General features: G+C 43.6%; 1 protein-coding gene across 1 annotated transcript in view; it reads right to left on the reverse strand.

The window, feature by feature from the left end:
- Nucleotides 1–1,617: 1,617 nt before the first annotated feature.
- LOC139460763 (uncharacterized) overlaps nucleotides 1,618–22,291 on the reverse strand; it is a 35,037-nt gene continuing 14,363 nt past the window's right edge. Inside the window, exons 8-20 of the mRNA XM_071242234.1 lie at nucleotides 19,587–19,701; nucleotides 18,500–18,703; nucleotides 17,365–17,610; nucleotides 16,276–16,499; nucleotides 15,275–15,371; nucleotides 14,255–14,392; nucleotides 12,933–13,040; nucleotides 12,062–12,178; nucleotides 10,620–10,705; nucleotides 8,155–8,280; nucleotides 6,225–6,320; nucleotides 4,281–4,369; nucleotides 1,618–1,955 (exon numbers count right to left, since the gene is read on the reverse strand). Coding sequence (XP_071098335.1) covers nucleotides 1,811–1,955; nucleotides 4,281–4,369; nucleotides 6,225–6,320; nucleotides 8,155–8,280; nucleotides 10,620–10,705; nucleotides 12,062–12,178; nucleotides 12,933–13,040; nucleotides 14,255–14,392; nucleotides 15,275–15,371; nucleotides 16,276–16,499; nucleotides 17,365–17,610; nucleotides 18,500–18,703; nucleotides 19,587–19,701 — 1,791 coding nt within the window. The 3' untranslated portion in view covers nucleotides 1,618–1,810. The remainder of the gene's footprint in view (nucleotides 1,956–4,280; nucleotides 4,370–6,224; nucleotides 6,321–8,154; nucleotides 8,281–10,619; nucleotides 10,706–12,061; nucleotides 12,179–12,932; nucleotides 13,041–14,254; nucleotides 14,393–15,274; nucleotides 15,372–16,275; nucleotides 16,500–17,364; nucleotides 17,611–18,499; nucleotides 18,704–19,586; nucleotides 19,702–22,291) is intronic.

Consider the following 22,291-nt stretch of genomic DNA (forward strand, 5'->3'; position numbering starts at 1 on the left):
CATGACGTCACAATCGAATGCCATCACTAATGGCTCTGCTACTGAAGCTGTTAGCAGTACTTTTTACACTTAAGACACTGCTTATTACTTTCTACAAACTGAAAAAGTTGGAAGAATGATGTTGGATGTTAAATAAAATCTCACCCTCGTGTCTTTTGATATCAAATATATCAACACTCGTTCATAAAGTGGAAAAAAATCATCGACAAGCCTCAGAGTTTTCCCACTTTTATCAACTCGTGTTGATATATTTGATATCAAAAGACACTTGGGTGGGATTCTCTATATACTACACAAAAGAAGCTAAGAATTTTATTTTTTTTATACCACTATAGTTCATCTGTGATGCTTGGTGCCATGGGTATTGCAACACATCCTTTCAATTGTGGGTGGTCTTTAACTCGTTTTGAGTAGTATAATATAAATGCTTTAACAATATACACTACATCAATAAAATAATAGTTCATACACACATTTGTTGAATGAATTATTTTGGCAATATATTTGACAAATAGTGTCATAACAGAAGCTAAGCAAAACAAGAAAAAAACATGTTTGGCTGAGGAAAAAAATATCTTTTTTTATGAATTTTATGTCAGTTGAAAATTGTCATAAATGAATTGACACATTAACTACTCCCCGTTGCTGATGTATAAAGGTTACATTTACTTATTGTCCCATTCTAATGAATTCATTCTCAGTTCTCTGAATGAGTCACTCATTGAGGACTAAATTGTCACTCTTCCTTTTCAAAGTTGGACTTGACTGAATAAAGGGATGACAGGCTGAAGACTCCTGGCGCCGAGACACCTGTGCCGTAACAACAGATGACATATAGACAAATGTCACTGAGGGATCTCTGTTACAATCGGGCCACAACAGCACTTGACATTTTACCAACACTTCAATCATTCGCTGTCACTTACAGTCAATATAAATAAGGTGAGGTTAAATGGGGTTTAAATGCATGTGGCTGCTTGTACTAGTCCAGATTGATGCCGATTTATAGTGCTAGCTCACTGAGATACCATGCTGCAGTTTAACAGGAATACCCCACTCAGACACAGTATACTGACTCCGAGCTGACCAGTCCTTGTTTTAGCACCTTAATGCTGAGTGCCAGACACGGTAACAAGTACCATCTTATAACTTCTTTTGGTGTAACGTGGCCAGAGATTGAACCACAGACCTTCCACTCTCTGGACAGACGTTCTACCACTAGACGACGGAGGCAGTCCAACAACTGGATCGCTACCGAATCTTGTGAATGCTAACAGGGGTTCTTACAGGACAGGAAGTAAACTTTCACTTCATACTGGTGTGAGTGAGTAAGTGAGTGAGTGTGGATTTACATCGCTTTTAGCAATATTCCGGCAACATCGCTGCAGGGGGAACCAGAAATTAGCTTCAGACATTGTACCCATGTCAGGAATGGAACCCGGGTCTTCGGTGTGACGAGTGAACACCTTAACCACAAGCCTACCAAACCACATTTATTTTCATAGGAGTAGATACATACACCTATCAGCAGTGCTGAAAAGTATGAGTAGGAGAGTTTAGTTTAAAACTGCTTTCAACAGTAGATCAGTTGTACTATTCATTTGTTTGTTTGTCGTTTAATGCCGCACTCAGCAATATTCCAGGTATATGATGGCGGTCCGTAAATAATCGAGGCTGGACCAGACAATCCAGTGATTGCCACCATGAGCATCGATCCATGCAATTGTGATAACATGACATGCATCAACCAAGTCAGCGAGCCTGGCAACCCAATCACCTAACCAAGCATAGTTGTCGCTTACGACCCTCATCACCAAATCCTGCCATCGGCGTATGCCGGGTGAGCGAGGCGGTAGGCGTGACGTTTCCACGACTCCTCTGTGTTCTGCAGGATGAGGGCCCGGTGAGCTGCATCCTCCGCACGGCGGGCCTGGAGGCGGGTCTCTTGGTCCTGTCTGGAGGAAGAGATGTACACTCAGCAAAACAACACAATTACAATACTTCACGGGTATGCAGAGACTAGAGTCAGCAATACAACACTATCAATACAACACCATCAAAACAACACGGGTATGCAGAGACTAGAGTCAGCAATACCACACCATCAATACATCACCATCAATACAACACGGGTATGCAGAGACTAGAGTCAGCAATACAACACTATCAATACAACACCATCAATACAACACCATCAATACAACACCATCAATACCACAACATCAATACATCACAGGTATGTGGACATGAGAGTCATCAATACAACACCATCAATACAACAAAGGTATGTGGACACTAGAATCATCAATACAACACCATCAATACAACACAACACCATCAATACAACACAGGTATGTGGACACTAGAGTCATCAATACAACACCATCAATACAACACTATCAATACAACACCATCAATACAACACTATCAATACAACACCATCAATACATCCAAGGTATGTGGACACGAGAGTCATCAATACAACACTATCAATACAATACCATCAATACATCACAGCAGGGGTGACTATTGGTCTGGCAATCACTATTGCAGTAACTATTGATATTGCAAGCAACTATTGCAGTAACTACTGATATTGCAAGCAACTATTGCGATAACTATTGATAAAGCAAGCAACTATTGCTATAAATATCGACAGTTTTCAGTGTATCATTTTAGATGGATTTACGACATGTTAGAGTTCAATTAAACCTTGGAACTGAAGCTTTCTTTGAAGCTTCCTTTGAATGTGATAACCATAACAACAAATAAAAAGTAAAGTTTGAGATATGACTGATTTGTTTTTTCTTTACCCTAATAATTTAAGAAAATGAAACTTCCACATTACCATGTGTAAATTACTACCACTCATGATCAAAAGAAACACAAATTTGAACAGCATTGCATGTATTTTATTGATATGGAAACGACAATCAAAACTATCAATATCCCGAACTGAAATTGATAATATTGATCGGAAACCGATTTAACAATCGATTTAAAGACTTTAAGTGCTTACCAATAGCAATATTGATATTTCGATTTATCGTGACACCCATACATCACAGGTATGTGGACAGTGAGGTTGGTGACTAAAATGTACTTTGGAAGTATCTGCTCTTGGGGAGAGGTTGGTGACTAAAATGTACTTTGGAAGTATCTGCCCTTGGGGAGAGGTTGGTGACTAAAATGTACTTTGGAAGTATCTGCTCTTGGGGAGAGGTTGGTGACTAAAATGTACTTGGGAAGTATCTGCTCTTGGGGAGAGGTTGGTGACTAAAATGTACTTTGGAAGTATCTGCCCTTGGGGAGAGGTTGGTGACTAAAATGTACTTTGGAAGTATCTGCCCTTGGGGAGAGGCTGGTGACTAAAATGTACTTTGGAAGTATCTGCTCTTGGGGGAGGTTGGTGATTAAAATGTACTTTGGAAGTGTCTGCTCTTGGAGAGAGGTTGGTGACTAAAATGTACTTTGGAAGTGTCTGCTCTTGGGGAGAGATTGGTGACTAAAATGTACTTTGGAAGTGTCTGCTCTTGGAGAGAGGTTGGTGACTAAAATGTACTTTGGAAGTATCTGCTCTTGGGGAGAGATTGGTGACTAAAATGTACTTTGGAAGTGTCTGCTCTTGGAGAGAGGTTGGTGACTAAAATGTACTTTGGAAGTATCTGCCCTTGGGGAGAGGTTGGTGACTAAAATGTACTTTGGAAGTGTCTGCTCTTGGGGAGAGATTGGTGAATAAAATGTACTTTGGAAGTATCTGCTCTTGGGGAGAGGTTGGTGACTAAAATGTACTTTGGAAGTATCTGCCCTTCGGGAGAGATTGGTGACTAAAATGTACTTTGGAAGTATCTGCCCTTGGGGAGAGGTTGGTGACTAAAATGTACTTTGGAAGTATCTGCTCTTGGGGAGAGGTTGGTGACTAAAATGTACTTTGGAAGTATCTGCTCTTGGGGAGAGGTTGGTGACTAAAATGTACTTTGCAAGATATGCATGATTTTGAAAACTGCAAAATACCAGAATTGTCCAAACATATTGTGATGCATGTTCCTCTCTTCTTCTACATATCATGATATACTGGTATACCAATAATACCACGCACCTCTATTCATGAGTCATGCTCTGGGAACAAACCCTACCCACACTTCAACTAAGCCCAACAAGCCAGAATTTGGCCAAACATTGGCACTAGACCATGGAACCTCCCTGTAGATAGAGGGCAGCAATGGCGACATAGTTTGAGCAGTGTGCTGACCCTCGTGTTGTTCAATCTCTGTACCCACCTTGCTTTTGCTTCCAGTGCCAAGTTCATCTCATCATCAATCTTTACACATATCCGAGAGATGGAAAATGGCTGACCAAATATTTTCGCCTGCAAAGCAATTGATATGAGTTAGTGAGGGAGTGAGTATGGTTTTACGCCACTTTTAGCAATATTCAAGCAATATCATGATGGCCGCACCAGAAATGGGCTTCACGCATTGTACCCATGTCTGGAATCGAACCCAGGTCTTCGGTGTGATGAGCGAATGCTTTAACCACAAGCCTACCTGACTGCCCCACAATTGATATGAAAGGAGATAGACAGTGAGTCAAGATGGGTCAGTGCTGGATGGGTCAATGGCCTACAATCAAATAATAATACTAATCATTGTTATCATATTGTAATATGTAAGTAATTGCTCCTCATTCAAGTAGTAACTGTTTGTTTGTTTGTTGTTTAATGCAGGGGGCATGGGTGGCCCAGTCGTCTAAGGCACCGCGATTCTGTGCTGAGTTGCGTCCCTTGGGAAAGCCAGGAACCTATGATTGTGGGTTCGAATCCCATTTCGCCACGATTATGTTGTCCGCACCAAACCCGTGCTCGTGGGTTTCACCGAAGTGGTAAACGTCTGAGACCTGCATCACTTTGGGCTTTCCTCCCACATTAAGCTGACATGCCACGATATAACTGGAATACTGTTAAAAGTGGCGTTAAACCAAACTCACTGACTCCCTCACTGTTGTTTACGCCCGCTCAACAACATTCAACCAACATGATGGTGTCTGTAAATAATCAGTTCTGAACCTGACAATCCAGTGATTGATATCATGAGCAGTTGGGATACAATGACAAGCATAAACAAAGTCAGCAGTATATCATTGCAAGAAAAAAAAAATTAAAAAAGAAATTACAACAATGAAACATTGACATCTACGTGCCAGAAAAACATTTCAGGTCATCCAGTGTACTGCACAGTGGCATCAGGAATACCACTGAACAGGGCTCAGTATCCAGCATACTGCACAGTGGCATCAGGAATACCACTTAACAGGGCTCAGTATCCAGTGTACTGCACAGTGAGTGAGTGAGTGAGTGAGTGAGTGAGTGAGTGAGTGAGTGAAAGAGTGAGTGAGTGAGTGAGTGAGTGAGTGAGTGAGTGAGTGAGTGAGTGAGTGAGTGAGTGAGTTTGGTTTTACGCCGCTTTTAGCAATATTCCAGCAATATCACGACGGGGGACACCAGAAATGGTCTTCAGCGTGACGAGCGAACGCTTTAACCACTAGGCTACCCGACCGCCCCAAGTACAAAACAGGAGGGTGGCACCCTTGTAGATGATATCAGCACAATCTGATTCCATTGTCACCTGAACGCTCCTCATCCATACAGCTCTCAATGACTAAGGCCTGTTAAGATCTGGGCTAGAATTGGTCGTCAGGAACCCATGCTTGTCGTAAGAGGAAACTAACAGGATCAGGTTTAATGCATGTCAGCATATCTCAGTTGTACAGATCGATGCTCATGATATCAATCACTGGATTGTCAGGTCCAGGCATGAATATTTACAGACCGCCGTCATATAGCTGGAATATTGCTGAGTTAGGCGTTAAACAACAAACAAACAAAACAACAATCAAACCACTTCTTCACTAATTTTATCGGTTTCTCTCTCCTTCTGAACTAGCTAAAGCTTGCAAAAGGTACTGATCTGTTGATTGATACTCATTGTGAAGAAAAAGTCAAAATTATGAGAAAATAATAGAAATAGTGATAAAAAAATTGAAGGGACAACAAAAAAATGAAAATTATGAGTTTTTGAAATACATTTCAGAATAAAACTGAAACTAAAAAAAAAAAAAATTAGTGATTAAACCAGAAATTTTGATTTGAAAAAAATAAAATGACGCTACCAAAGTGTCACCATTAGGCTTTAGTACAGAACTGATAATCAATGTTTTAAACTTACCTCTCCCTGATGGTAGAAGTCAATGGCTTTGTCGACGGAGACTCCATCAGAGAACAACACCCACGCTACTCCAGTGTTAGATTTTGTCACTGGATCCTACACCGGCAAAAACAACAAATTTTACCTCTAGCCTGAAGCCCGAGTCTAGTAAAAGTCTGTGCTGTCAAGTAAGCTGAGTTAATAATAGTCAATATAATGTCACTAAAATCTATTGACAATGATGCAGAGCGTCATGATCGGGCTGACAACATCACATAACTTAGTAGTATTTACCTAGGATTCCCAACTAGATGACTTTCGCAGCCAAATCAGAAGAAAATTTGTCATTTTGTTCAAAATTGGGATTTTTTTCAGGTACAGGTATATTTTGTTCAATTCAGTGTGTGGTGTGGTGTGGTGTGGTGTGGTGTGGTGTGGTGTGGTGTGCTGTGCTGTGCTGTGCTGTGGTACTGTGTGTGGTGTGGTGTGTGATGTGGTGTGTGGTGTAGTGCGGTGCGGCGCGGCGCGACGTGGCGTGGCGTGGCGTGGCATGCTGTGCTGTGCTGTGCTGTGCTGTGCTGTGCTGTGCTGTGGTACTGTGTGTGGTGCGGTGTGGTGTGTGATGGTGTGGTGCGGTGCGGTGCGGTGCGGTGCGGTGTGGTGTGTGGTACTGTGTGTGGTGCGGTGCAGTGTTGTGCAGTGCTGTGTGGTGTGGTGTGTGGTGTGCGGTGCGGTGCAGTGCAGTGTGGTGTTGTGGTGTGTGGTGTGGTGTGTGGTGTGGTGTGGTGTGTGGTGTGTGGTGTGGTGTGTGGTGTGTGGTACTCTGTGTGGTGTGGTGTGGTGCGGTGCGGTGTAACAATAAGTACCATTGTTTAACATCTTTTGGTAGGACACATCCAGGAATTGAACCACCTGCAATCCATGCAGAATCAGACCACGAAGGTGGTCATTTGCCCGACTGATCAATGCATGAGTGTGTGAGGGGTTGGGTCGGACACTCCATCGCACATTGCATTACATCCCTTAGTAAACCCAAAATTGTGGGTTCGATTCCTGGTTTGCCCTGGTGATGTTTCTGGCTTTGTCAGCCCCGAGCTACCGGGTTTCATCAAACGGGTAAACATCTAAGAGCAGAGCACGAAATAAGTGCTTGGCCATAGGCCCGTGGCAGGTAGATCTTGTGTCGGGCCGCAGTTTCAAATTTGTGAGGGTCCTCTTGGCCTGTAGTAAATTCTAATGTTGATTTATTTGTCACAGTTAGATGCAATATTTTTAATGAAGGCCTTAAGAGTTTAATTAAAGCCTGCAGCTTCTGTTTGTTTGTTTGTTTGTTTGTTTGTTTGTTTGTTTGTTTATTGTTTAAGGCTGCACTCAGCAATATTCCAGCTATATGATGCCGGTCTGTAAATAATCAAGTCTGGACCAGACAATCCAGTGACTGACCTCATGAGCATCAATCCACGCAAATGGGATACGATGACATGATCTCATCAACAAAGTCAGGGAGTCTGACCACCTGACCCCGATACAACAAGCATAGTCACCGCTTACGAAGAGCATAAATTCTAAAGTCTGTGGGTCCTGATTTGTTATTTTTGGCAAATTCTAAGACCTGCATTATTCCAGGCTTTCCTCCACATCAAGCTGACATGCCATGATAAAACTGGAATACTATCCAAAGCAGAGAACATACTTGCTGTAAAAGGTGACTATGCTTGTTGTAAGAGGCCACAAATGGGATCAGGTGGTCAGGCTCGCTAACTTGGTTGATGCATGTCATCGTATCCCGATTGGGTAGATCGATGCTCATGACATCGATCACTGGATTGTCTGGTCCAGACTCGATTATTTACAGACCGCCGTCTTATAGCTGGAATATTGCTGAGTGCGGGGTTAAACAACAAACAAACAAACCAAAGCGGTGTAAAACCCAACTCCCTATCCCCGTCACCTTGATGAGCACAACCTCCTCCACGCTGCAGTCAGCCTCCATCTCCAGCATCCCCTCCAGCTTCTGCACTGACACGTTGCCAGGGAGACCACACAGGTACACCGCCCGCTGTCGGTGATCAGGCAGCTGAGGGGTGAGAAAACACAATTATACAACAATTACCAGTAGCAGATCCAGAGACCACAATTACACAACAGCGATCAGTGGCAGATCCAGAGACCACAATTACACAACAGTAATCATTAGCAGATCCAGAGAGCACAATGACACAACAGTTATCAGTGGCCTATCCAGAGACCACAATGACACAACAGTTATCAGTGGCCAAACCAGAGACCACAATTACACAACAGTTACCAGTTGCAGTTCCAGAGACCACAATGACACAACAGTTACCAGTGGCCAATCCAGAGTCCACAATTACACAACAGTTATCAGTGGCCAAACCAGAGACCACAATTACACAACAGTTACCAGTGGCAGATCCAGAGACCACAATGACACAACAGTTATCAGTGGCAAAACCAGAGACCACAATTACACAACAGTTACCAGTGGCAAAACCAGAGACCACAATGACACAACAGTTATCAGTGGCAGATCCAGAGACCACAATGACACAACAGTTACCAGTGGCAAAACCAGAGACCACAATGACACAACAGTTACCAGTTGCAGTTCCAGAGACCACAATTACACAACAGTTATCAGTGGCCAAACCAGAGACCACAATTACACAACAGTTACCAGTTGCAGTTCCAGAGAGCACAATGACACAACAGTTATCAGTGGTCAATCCAGAGACCACAATTACAGAACAGTTATCAGTGGTCAATCCAGAGACCACAATGACACAACAGTTATCAGTGGCCAAACCAGAGACCACAATGACACAACAGTTATCAGTGGCCAATCCAGAGACCACAATTACAGAACAGTTATCAGTGGTCAATCCAGAGACCACAATTACAGAACAGTTATCAGTGGCCAAACCAGAGACCACAATGACACAACAGTTATCAGTGGCCAATCCAGAGACCACAATTACAGAACAGTTATCAGTGGCCAAACCAGAGACCACAATGACACAACAGTTACCAGTTGCAGTTCCAGAGAGCACAATGACACAACAGTTATCAGTGGCCTATCCAGAGACCACAATTACACAACAGTTATCAGTGGCCAAACCAGAGACCACAATTACACAACAGTTACCAGTTGCAGTTCCAGAGACCACAATGACACAACAGTTATCAGTGGCCTATCCAGAGACCACAATGACACAACAGTTATCAGTGGCCTATCCAGAAAGCACAATGACACAACAGTTATCAGTGGCCTATCCAGAGAGCACAATGACACAACAGTTATCAGTGGCCTATCCAGAGACCACAATGACACAACAGTTATCAGTGGCCTATCCAGAGAGCACAATGACACAACAGTTATCAGTGGCCTATCCAGAGACCACAATGACACAACAGTTATCAGTGGCCAATCCAGAGACCACAATTACAGAACAGTTATCAGTGGCGGATCAACATGGGGGCTTCTTCAAGAACTCTCAAACCAAAACAAAGTTTTTTTCCTTTTCAGTTCTCCACAACAACAACAATAATTGGCCATTCCTATAACGCTTTTTCCATGCTGAATATCAAGTCTGAACCAGACAATCCAGTGACTGACATCATGAACATCAATCCACGCAATTGGGACACAGTGACCTGCATCAACCAAATCAGCGAGTCTGACCACCCGATCCCATTAGTCGCCTTTTATGACAAGCATAGTCGCCATTTAAGGCAAGCATTGGTTGCTGAAGACCTATTCTACCCCAGGTCTTCACAGGTCTCAGTAAGTGTATTGAGAATATAGGAAATGAGTATTGAGTGATACACAACACGCTGATATGTTTACACAAAAAAAGATAAATGTACAAAGGTGCAATGGGATAAATGGGAGAAAAGCCAATAAATTACAGTGAAAGTAGAGTAATGGGGTGGGATCTTAGTTACTCCTGTGTTATACTGTTATGTAAAATAAGCCTCTCATTAAAACTCAATATCTTTACCTAATTACGTAATCAATATTCCCCTGATGAAGGGACAAGAAGTAGTCATGAAACCTTGTTACAAACAATAAAGAAGTTGTTGTCCACAAAAGCGACATGTCTTCAAAACTTTACAATGTTGATATATCAGCATGCAAAGGTCAGAAGTAGCCATGAAACCACACAAACAATAAAGAAGTTGTTGTCCACAAAAGCGTCATGTCTTCAAAACTTTACAATGTTGATATATCAGCATGCAAAGGTCAGAAGTAGCCATGAAACCACACAAACAATAAAGAAGTTGTTGTCCACAAAACCGTCATGTCTATAAAACTTTACAATGCACACCTGAATCATGCATGCATGCACACAATATGCATTCAGTCAACGTCTCCAGCTTGGCCGATGGTCTCACCTGTAGCCATGATGGCACTTCTCTGTCTTTGTTGGCGCCGGTGATGAGGTTCCACTCCTCCGCAGACATGACACACTCAGCGGAACCTGCACATGGGCACGGTCAAGTTTACCAGCAGCACATGGTCAGTTTGTATACAATACGTTCCTCCATCACTCGGGAACACATGGGACCACTGTAACGCCTATACGTCAGACAATGAAATGCGGCAGTGTACAACTCACGAAAGTCAAATGAGCTTGTCTCTGTGAATGAACTTTATGTGTACTCTATTGTTGCCGGACATGAGTGAGTGAGTGAGTGAGTTGGGTTTAACTCCGCTTTTAACAGTATTCCAGTTATATCGCGGCATGTCAGCTTAATGTGGGAGGAAAGCCCCAAGTGATGCAGGTTTCAGACGTTTACCTCTTCGGTGAAACCCACAAGCACGGGTATGGTGCTGACAAACGTAGAAACATAATCGGGGCGAACCGGGATTCGAACCCACAATCACAGGTTTCTGGCGTGCCCAAGGGACACAACTCTGCACAGCGAATCATGGCGCCTTAGACGACTGGGCCACCCGTGTCCCCTGCCAGACATTGAATCAATGGGTAGTGAAGATGGCCACAAAGCTTTGGAACATAGGAAATACTGCTGTTTGTGAAATGTAATCTGAGTGCTTATTGGTCAGAGCACTGATGGTATCCCTTTCGCTGGAGCCAGGCCTTGTTTTGATTGGTTGGCTAAAAATACAACATTCACTCACAAGAGATGGAGGAGGTGAGATGAGGTGAAATTGGGATTAACGTCGCGTCCAAGAGTGTTGCACTTATATAGCGACGTGCGCGTGTGTGTGTGTGTGTGTGTGGGGGGGGGGGGGGGGGGGGGGTGCTTGTACTAGTCACTTTATGAAACATGCTGGAGCATGACAATATCATGTATAGTCTTAAAACACGGGCTATAGGCCACCAGTAACCAAAGCTAGACCACCTCGCTGGGGATCATGGGGACTTACAGTACCTCTGCTTCCTGCATGATACTCCAGCAGGATTTACGTCATCACTTTAGCCACTGGTGGCTGTGCACAATACTAGCCAATATAAAATACTCAGCAATGAGTTGGCTTAAAACACTGGTTGATGATAGTTACATTTATCATGATAGGATTACGTGTCACACAGGGGGACAATAATAACACCCTGGACAGATGGACAGCATCGTACCAAACTTAAAAACAAGCATTTAATTATTCACAATCATATTTAAAAGCCAATGAAGAAGAGGCTTTGATACTTAATGATACGTAATTCCACTGAATGTGACGATAATACAAAATGTTGAACAAGCTGAATTTAAGAAAATATTACCTATATAAATCTCAATTTTGATTAATTTGTTTCCCAATTTGCATACCAAGGGAATTTATTTAGAAATCGAAGAGAAGTCCCTGGTTTTCTTACCCAGACCTTTGAGTGCTGCACTGATCTCTAGAACTCCTGACAGTGTGAGGCCAGTCAGCAGATCCTGTGTAGTGTCTGTTACAATAGCACTTGAGTGCAATAGCTTTCCTAGTGACCCTGCAAGGAGCATACAAAAAAAGAGTGAGTGAGTTGGGGTTGACGTTGCTTTGAACAGTATTCCAGTTATGTCATGGTGTGTCAGCTTTATGTTCTAGAAAGATCAAAGTGATGCAGGTCTCAGACATTTACCACTTTGGTGAAACCCACGATCACGGAAACCTAGAAACCTAGAAACATAATCGAATCTACAATCACAGGACTCTGGCATACCCAAGGGACACAACTCTGCACTGAGAAACATGACCTTAGAGGGACTGGGCCACTTAGAGACTTGCATTCCAGTTATCATTCTCGACTCCCTGGGGAGTATACAACCCAAGCTGCCTGTGGGTGCTAGAGGGTTTTCACATCCACCTCACATATCGGGTACCCATTCCCTGCTGGGTGAACAGAGGCACATTTGAACTAAGTCACCTGCCCAGGGTGACACCACACGTTTTGACACATGTGTTTCGGTGTATGTACGTGTTGGCGTCTCCACCATCTAGCCATCCACCATCGGAGAAGAGGGTTCTTTTGAGTGCACAGGGTGCATGTTCTGTACACTAGGGGTAGCGACAACACTGTAAAGACCTGTAAACATTGCTGGTCTCAAGGCTGAAGAACAACCTGGTCATTTGCGGGATACGATCTCATCACCTGGGGCTTGCAGGCCGCCTTTTACGGCAAGCATGGGTTGCTGAAGACCTATTCTACCCCGGATCTTCAGGGGTCACAGTCACAGATAGACATGAAGTATATAGCTACCTACCTGGCTGTCCTCCTAGGTGTTTCAGGTTGACTATAAGATTTTCTGGTAAGGAAGGGAGATCACTGCTGTTGGGCTGAAAATTATCACCCACTTTACAGACCTTAAAACCTGTAACAGATCAAAGTAATTACATCATATCATGCAGTATTAAAAATTAAGGGGACCTAGGATATGTTCCACAAAGTGATGTGACGTGATGAATAATTGTAATGCCCATACTATGATATAGACTTACAACAGTCATAGCACTAAGATGATTGTAAGTCCCACACGTTAACATAGAGTTACGAGAGTCAAGATGATGGTAACACCCACACTTTAGCACAGTCATAGTGCTGATATAAACGTAACTCCCTCACTTTAGCAGAGTCATAGTGCTAGGATGATCGTAACTCCACACTTTAGCATAGTAGTCTATAGTCATAGTGCTAAGTAAGATGAATGTAACTCCTTCTCTTTAACATAGTCATAGCGCTAAGATGATTGTAGCTCCCTCACTTCAGCATAGTAATAGCGCTTAGATGATCGTAACTCCCTCTCTTTAGCACAGTCACAGCACTAAGATGATCTTAACTCCCTTACTTCAGCATAGTCACAGTGCTAAGATGAGCGTAACTCCCTCACTTCAGCATAGTCATAGCGCTAAGATGATCGTAACTCCCTCTCTTTAGCACAGTCACAGTGCTAAGATGATTGTACCTCCCTTACTTCAGCATAGTAATAGCGCTTAGATGATCGTAACTCCCTCTCTTTAGCACAGTCACAGCACTAAGATGATCTTAACTCCCTTACTTCAGCATAGTCACAGTGCTAAGATGAGCGTAACTCCCTCACTTCAGCATAGTCATAGCGCTAAGATGATCGTAACTCCCTCACTTTAGCACAGTCATAGTGCTAAGATGAGCGTAACTCCCTCACTTCAGCATAGTCATGGCACTAAGATGATCATAACTCCCCCACTTCAGCATAGTAGTCTATAGTCATAGTGCTAAGATGATCGTAACTCCCTCACTTCAGCATAGTAGTCTATAGTCATAGTGCTAAGTTGAGCGTAACTCCCTCACTTCAGCATAGTCATATCACTAAGATGATCGTAACTCCCTCACTTCAGCATAGTCATATCACTGAGATGATCGTAACTCCCTAACTTCAGCATAGTAGTCTATAGTCATAGTGCTAAGATGACTCCGCTAGAGGGGGGTGCGCATTATACTTGGGTGTGCACTATACTCAAGAAAATATGGTATGTGCTCGCTACCCTATTGCTCGCTTTCCAATTGTAGTTTTTACCAGGATATTACCAGGAATGTCTTCCAACTCACCCAGAGTCGCGGCCAGTCTCCCATATACATCCTCCATGTCCACCTCGCTTATAGCATCGCGCTGGCCATTGAGGTAGACCGTCTTCAAACACCGCCCTTCACCCAACACGGAGATAAGGGAGATAACTCCATCTTTACCTGTAATGCCAAGACATCGGTTACACTGTCAGTTCATGTCTCAGTGTCTTTAAACATCTTAAAAAATGACTTACCAGTGCTCAAAGTAGAGCCCATAATAAAAAGTCCTATCAAACAATAAGGACGTGTTGAGAAATTGTTTCCACTTAACCTTTGAAAATTTACAATGAGAAATGTTAAAGCAAATGGTTTTGGTTTGGTTTGGTTTGGTTTGTTGTTTTCAAAATAATTGAATCTGGACCAGACAATCCAGTGATTTACATCATGAGCATCGATCCACGCAATTGGGATCGATGACATGCATCAACCAAGTCAGCGAGTCTGACCACCCGATTCCGTTAGTCGCCTTTTACGACAAGCATAGTCGCCTTTTACGGTAAGCACGCGTTCCTGAAGACCTATTCTAACCCAGATCTTCACGGGGGAGACAAGCATGGGTTGCTGAAAACCAATTCTAACCCGGATATTCACGGGGTAGACAAACATGGGTTGCTGAAAACCTATTCTAACCCAGATCTTCATGGGAGAGACAAGCATGGGTTGCTGAAGACCTATTCTAACCCAGATATTCACGAGGGAGTCAAGTCTGGGTTGCTGAAGACCTATTCTAACCCAGATATTCACGGGGGAGACAAGCATGGGTTGCTGAAGACCTATTCTAACCCGGATATTCACGGGGAGGACAAGCATGGGTTGCTGAGAACCAATTCTAACCCAGATCTTAAAGGGGCTGATATTATTATCAAATATCAAGCCCGTTGGTGTTCCATGACACGCCATTTGCCAAGTTGCCGAGTGTGACTACCTGATGCATTAATTCACCTTCTACAACCAGCATAGGTAGCAGGGACCTAGAACCTGGAATACCCACGGGGAACTTACGAATAGTATTGCCTGCCAGGTTGAGACTGTGCAGAGACGACTGATGTGTCTTTGTAAGGTACAGCTGACTGAGAGTTGCAGCACCATCACTGCCGATCTGAAACCAACAATGTGACAGGGTAGACGCCAAGTTTGGTTGTTAGTTTGTTGTTTAACGCCATACTCAGTAATATTCTAGTTATGTGATGGCCGCCTGTAACTAAGTCTGGACCAGACAATCCAGTGATTGAGATCGAGGGGAGGGGAGGGGAGGGGAGGCGAGAGGAGGTGAGGGGAGGGGAGGGGAGGTGAGGGGAGGGGAGGGGAGGGGAGGTGAGGGGAGGGGAGGGGAGGTGAGGGGAGGGGAGGTCAGGCGAGGGGAGGTGAGGGGAGGCGAGGCGAGGGGAGGTGAGGTGAGGGGAGGTGAGGGGAGGGGAGGGGAGGGGAGGCGAGGGGAGGGGAGGCGAGGCGAGGGGAGGTGAGGGGAGGGGAATTGAGGCGAGGGGAGGGGAATTGAGGCGAGGGGAGGGGAGGGGAGGTGAGGGGAGGGGAGGGGAGGCGAGGCGAGGGGAGGGGAGGCGAGGGGAGGGGAGGGGAGGGGAGGGGAGGTGATACGAGGGGAGGGGAGGGGAGGGGAGGGGAGGCGAGGGGAGGGGAGGTGAGGCGAGGGGAGGGGAGGGGAGGGGAGGGGAGGCGAGGGGAGGCGAGGGGAGGGGAGGCGAGGGGAGGCGAGGGGAGGGGAGGCGAGGGGAGGGGAGGGGAGGGGAGGGGAGGCAGCTTTTTATTTTACTTGAGTGAAAGAAAATAGGTCTAAAATTTTGACATTTCAACAATGATATTATATAATACAGTGATTAGTTCCCATGTTTGACTCCATACCAGTATACAATATTTCTAATAATGACCATTTCTGATTAAATGCAATATTTTGAATACTTACCTGTATAGGCATAGTGTTAAGTAAGGTAAAAGTGATATTTCACAATACGAAAACATGCAACGGTAATAATCTTTTATCTCACCGTGTTGTTCGAGAGATCCAGAACTCCGAGAGGATGTGTTGTCTGCTTCAGAAGAGACTCCACGACAGCCCTCACTCCTGTGTCAGTGATCCGATTGGCTGACAGCTTGAGCATGTGGATTGGATGACCTTGACCGATAAGGTCACAAAGGGTTGAAAGGTCACTATCAGCCAATGAACACCCACCAAAACTCAAGGTCGTTACCTTGGAATGTTTCAGGTGACCTGAAAGAATGGCAACACTTATGGTACTGCAAATAGGCTGGACCAACATCACCATAAGTCTTTGAAATGAAAATATTCTAACATTGCCGGTAGGCATTTTAAAATATATATGTGAACAATAATAGGTTGAATTGTTTGATAGGCAACACCAACATGGACAGCACTGACTCCATACACACGCCACAACACTTACCACACAACTGAGGTACCACATCTGTACCAGCAAGCTTGAGGCCATCCAACGACAACATGGGCAGCACTAACTCCATACACAAACATCAACACTTACCACACAACTGAGGTACCACGTCTGTACCAGCAAGCTTGAGGCCATCCAACACCAACATGGACAGCACTAACTCCATACACAAACATCAACACTTACCACACAACTGAGGTACCACGTCTGTATCAGCAAGCTTGAGGCTATCCAACACCAACATGGACAGCACTGACTCCATACACACACACCAATACTTACCACACAACTGAGGTACCACGTCTCTACCAGCAAGCTTGAGGCCATCCAACACCAACATGGACAGCACTGACTCCATACACACACATCAACAGTTACCACACAACTGAGGTACCACGTCTCTACCAGCAAGCTTGAGGCCATCCAACACCAACATGGACAGCACTGACTCCATACACACACATCAACAGTTACCACACAACTGAGGTACCACGTCTGTACCAGCAAGCTTGAGGCCATCCAACACCAACATGGACAGCAGTGACTCCATACACACACACCAATACTTACCACACAACTGAGGTACCACGTCTGTACCAGCAAGCTTGAGGCCATCCAACACCAACATGGACAGCACTGACTCCATACACACACACCAACACTTACCACACAACTGAGGTACCACGTCTGTACCAGCAAGCTTGAGGCCATCCAACACCAACATGGACAGCACTGACTCCGCAGACAGACACCCCCCACATATGTCAACAATCCTTGCAGCAGAAATCTTGGCCTTCCTCAGGTTGAGGTAAGTAAGGCAAGGGAGAGAACTGATGTTCAGCTTCTGAGGCAGAGTATCTGAGCTGTTCAATCCATAGGAAAACCTCTGTAGAGAACTGTGACCAGATGAATCTGGAAAATATGATTTTAGGTTTGGTTTGGTTTGTTGTTTAACGCCGCTCTCAGCAATATTCCAGCTTTCTGTAAATAATCGAGTCTGGACCAGATAATCCAGTGATTGACATCATGAGCATCAATCCACGCAATTGGGATCGATGATCTGCATGAACCAAGTCAGCGAGTCTGACCACCAATCCCGTTAGTCGCCTCTTACGACAAGCATAGTCGCCTTTTACAGCAAGCATGGGTTGCTGAAGACCTATTCTACCCCGGATATTCACGGGCAGGAAAATATGGAGTGGGCGTAAACTTTGACACAGTTTACATTAGTATTTCAGTGAGGGGGGGACCTGGGTTTTTTGAAAGACACTGTTTCAAGACATACAGGTTTTCTTTTTTTATAACACATTTTTACATTTACATTAATTACTATCTATTTGAACAAAGTATTTTTTTCAAAACCAAGGCCCTACTCCTCCTCGATATAAAAACATTTAGTGTAGACATATGTAACAACTATCATATCAACTGGATTCATCATTTTAAACATTTAAATTCATTTAATGTATCGTCGGGAGGTTTTCGGATATCATATGTATTTGAACGGCCATGTTTATTAGGATTACTCGCACTTAACTACGGGTGTGGCGTCACACAGGTATTGTAAAACTCAGATGATGGCCTGTTGTTAAAATAAAGTCGTCGTTTATAAGTGAGATGTTTTACAGTTGTTCTTGTGATTAGCAAGAAAACTACAAATGTTTCTAAAGAATGCAAAAACCTATAACACAGGAATATATCATTTCTGTGTGTTTTGAAAAATAACTCCTTAAATCAGGGATATCTTTTTTTCAAATGTCTTACATTCAATTAAAGCTGATAGTTCATGCATAAGACTTACCTGAAGTCATACTGATAATGTCTTCCACACAATCTGGTGTAAGTGATTGGTTGTTGGTGACATCAAGATCCGTGATGTGGAGTTGTCTCCCTTTTGTCCAGTCTCTGAGTACTGAGAATAGTGAGTCGGCGATGTTGCTAGAGTGTAGACTAAGAACTTGCAGTGCTGGGGATACAGATGTAGGATCCGGCTGCTCGGGCAGATCTGAATACATGACAGCTTTGGATGAGGCGAGAGAAAACAACCACTCGTCACAAGGCTGGGACAAGTCAGAATAGGTGCCCAGCACTGGTGTCATAAGTGGACAAGTAATAGGTGACTGGCATTGGCGTCATAAGTGGACAAGTAATAGGTGCTCAGCACTGGTGTCATAAGTGGACAAGTAATAGGTGCCCAGCACTGGCTTCATAAGTGGACAAGTAATAGGTGACTGGCACTGGTGTCATAAGTGGACAAGTAATAGGTGCCCAGCACTGGCGTCATAAGTGGACAAGTAATAGGTGCCCAGCACTGGCTTCATAAGTGGCCAAGTAATAGGTGCCCAGCACTGGTGTTATAAGTGGCCAAGTAATAGGTGCCCAGCACTGGTGTTATAAGTGGCCAAGTAATAGGTGCCCAGCACTGGTGTTATAAGTGGCCAAGTAATAGGTGCTCAGCACTGGTGTCATAAGTGGACAAGTAATAGGTGCCCAGCACTGGCATCATAAGTGGACAAGTAATAGGTGCCCAGCACTGGCTTCATAAGTGGACAAGTAATAGGTGCCCAACACTGGCATCATAAGTGGCCAAGTAATAGGTGCCCAGCACTGGTGTTATAAGTGGACAAGTAATAGGTGCCCAGCACTGGTGTTATAAGTGGCCAAGTAATAGGTGCTCAGCACTGGTGTCATAAGTGGCCAAGTCAGAGGTGCCCCTCATAACTTCTGCTGTCACCAAAATGTCCCGTTTATTTTTAAGTAAATGGACCATACTCTGCATTCAACTAAGGTCTTTCAAAAACAAATTCAAAACCTGAATTTTTATCAAATAAGGTATCAAATCTGAGTTTGAAACCTCTGTACTGAAATTCTCCTGATTTTATACTGACCTTGTACGGAGACAGCTTGGTCAGTGACTCTCGCATCGTTGAGGTGGAGATTCCTCACTTTTCCCTGATGACATGCGGATGCGATGAACCTCGCCACAAGCTTGAGACTGCCAAACTGTCATGATACAAGTACAGTGTTAAAAATTGGCGGTACTCCTGTAGTCCTTACCAAACTGCCCAATAGTAAAGGTATCCTAAGGACTAGTGGACAAAAACTGTTAGTTTCTAACCCTGAGTGAGTGAGTGAGTATGGTTTTACGCCGCTTTTAGCAATATTCCAGCAATATCATGGCAGGGAACATCAGAAATGGGCTTCACACATTGTACCCATGTCACAATCGAACCTGTCTTTGGCGTGACGAGCGAATGCTTTTAACCACTAGGCTACCCGACCGCCCCTCTAACCCTGAAGTGTGGTGTTGTAAAGATAGTTAAACACTGTGCATTTTTGCTTAACCTTGCACTCAACAATATTCCAACTTTAGGACGATGGCCTGTAAATAATTGAGTCATGTCCAGGCAATCCAGTGATTGACATTGTAAGCAATGATCCATGCTGGTGGGGTATGTTGAGACGCTATGAACCAAGTCACTGAGCCTGACCACCCGATCCACAACGGGAACATTGAGGGAATCAGGGGAGTGTCACCCAAAATTATGACAGTCTCTAGGGGAGGGTCATAAAAATTAATACAGTAATCCACGGTCATAATGAACTCAAAGGGACCACTAATATTAGTTTGTTGTTATCATAGTTAAAAGCATGTATACAGCAGATATACTGCAAAAAGACGTGACCCCCCCTCAAAATTCTTTATATCCGTCATTTTATCATAAGCATGTTCGTTATGAACACAGTTGTTTGTTTGTTTGTTTGTTTGTTTGTTTGTTTGTTTGTTTGTTTGATTAACGCCGCACTCAGCAATATTCCAGCAATATGACGGCGGTCTGTAAATAATTGTGTCTGGACCAGACAATCCAGTGATTAGTATCATGAGCATCGATTCACGCAATTGGGATCAATGACATGCATCAACCAAGTCAGCGAATCTGACCATCCGATCCCGTTAGTCGCCTCTTACGACAGTTTACTGATTACATATTTGGTGAGGGTCATGAATAAATGTACAAGGACATGGGGAGGATCATCCAAAAACACAACAACAGAGCTCCAGATAAGCTGCGTATCTGCGTAAAATACGCATCAGAAATGCAGAAATACGCAGTAAAATAAAATCCAATCGTATCAAATATGCAACGAACATTACAGATAAGCTACAAAAATAAAACTTGTGCGTATCATCAAAATATTGTGAAGTAACCCTGCGTATTCAATTGGCAAATCAGCAACTTATTTTGAAATTATAAATGGGCATTCCGTCAACCTTGCCAAACTCCACGATGACAGTTACGTCACGATCATTTGCCATCACACTTTCTTGTGAAAGTATCATGGTATTTTTGAGTCCTATAAAGCACTCAAACCCACACGACACCATTTTGCAGGGACTAGATGAATAGTGTTTGTAAATATTTAACTTAAATACCCACATCTGTAAAAACTAGTGAGTAAAAGAAATTTGAATACCCAGATAGAATTACTGATACCCAATGATTTTAAAATGCATGGGTAAAATACCCACAACACCAAAAGCTTATCTGGAACTCTGGATCAGTCATCAAAGGGATATTATAATCAGAACATTAGTGCATCAAAATCTCTAAAGCAGTGTCCTTTAAGTGTGCCAGAAACCTACAATCATGGATTAACGCCCAGATTTGCCCTGATTATCTTTCTAGGTTTGTAAGCACCATATTCCTGCTCGTGAGTTTCTCCAAAGTGGTAAATTCCTAAGACAGGCTTCAATTTGGATTTTCATATATGTGCGAAAGGTACACATGCATTATACTGGACACCTATCCGCCATGTTTGTTTGATGCTACTAATAAAGCTGCACGCAACAGCATCACTACATTTGAAAAATGGGGAGATAAAGCCCAAAATGAGCAGAAAAAATAACCCTGTTTGCATTTGTATGGTTTAATATGATTGTTTGTTTGCTTGTTGTTTAACGCCACATTCGGCAATATTCGAGCTCGATGACGGCAGTCTGTAAATTATTGAGTCTGGACCAGACAAGACAGTGATTAACATCGTGAGCATCGATCCATGCAATTGGGATACGATGACATGCATCAACCAACTCAGTGAGCCTGACCACCCGATCCTGTTAGTCACCTCTTACGACAAGCACAGTCGCCTTTTACAGCAAGCATGGGTTGCTGAAGACCTATCCTACTCCGGATCTTCACGGGTTTTAATATGTTAAACCTTGAAATTGAATATCAAAACTATGCATAAATGTCGAAATCATCAACATCAAAAGAGAACTTGAAGATAGAAGTTCCATAATGTTGTGAGACAACCTCATCAGTGACATCCGTCAGAGCCACATTTCAGCAAACACTTTGTATTTTGTATTTACTTTGGTAACTAAACATTACACTTACTTTGTAAAGTATTAAACTCAAGACAATGAAGGGGGACCATGCCCGCCAAACACCCTGTTATTTTAGCGAGGTGACAAAAATGGCATTTGATAGAAAACCATTAATGGGGAATGAGCTTGTGCACATCCCTTACCAAAATGGAGGAAGGTGTCCGGTATACTGCATTCTTGCTGACTGAAACATTGTGTTCAAAG

This window comes from Haliotis cracherodii, unplaced genomic scaffold (genome assembly GCF_022045235.1).
Source record: "Haliotis cracherodii isolate W230 unplaced genomic scaffold, xgHalCrac1.p SCAF_14, whole genome shotgun sequence".
NCBI classification, from domain to species: Eukaryota; Metazoa; Mollusca; class Gastropoda; order Lepetellida; family Haliotidae; genus Haliotis; species Haliotis cracherodii.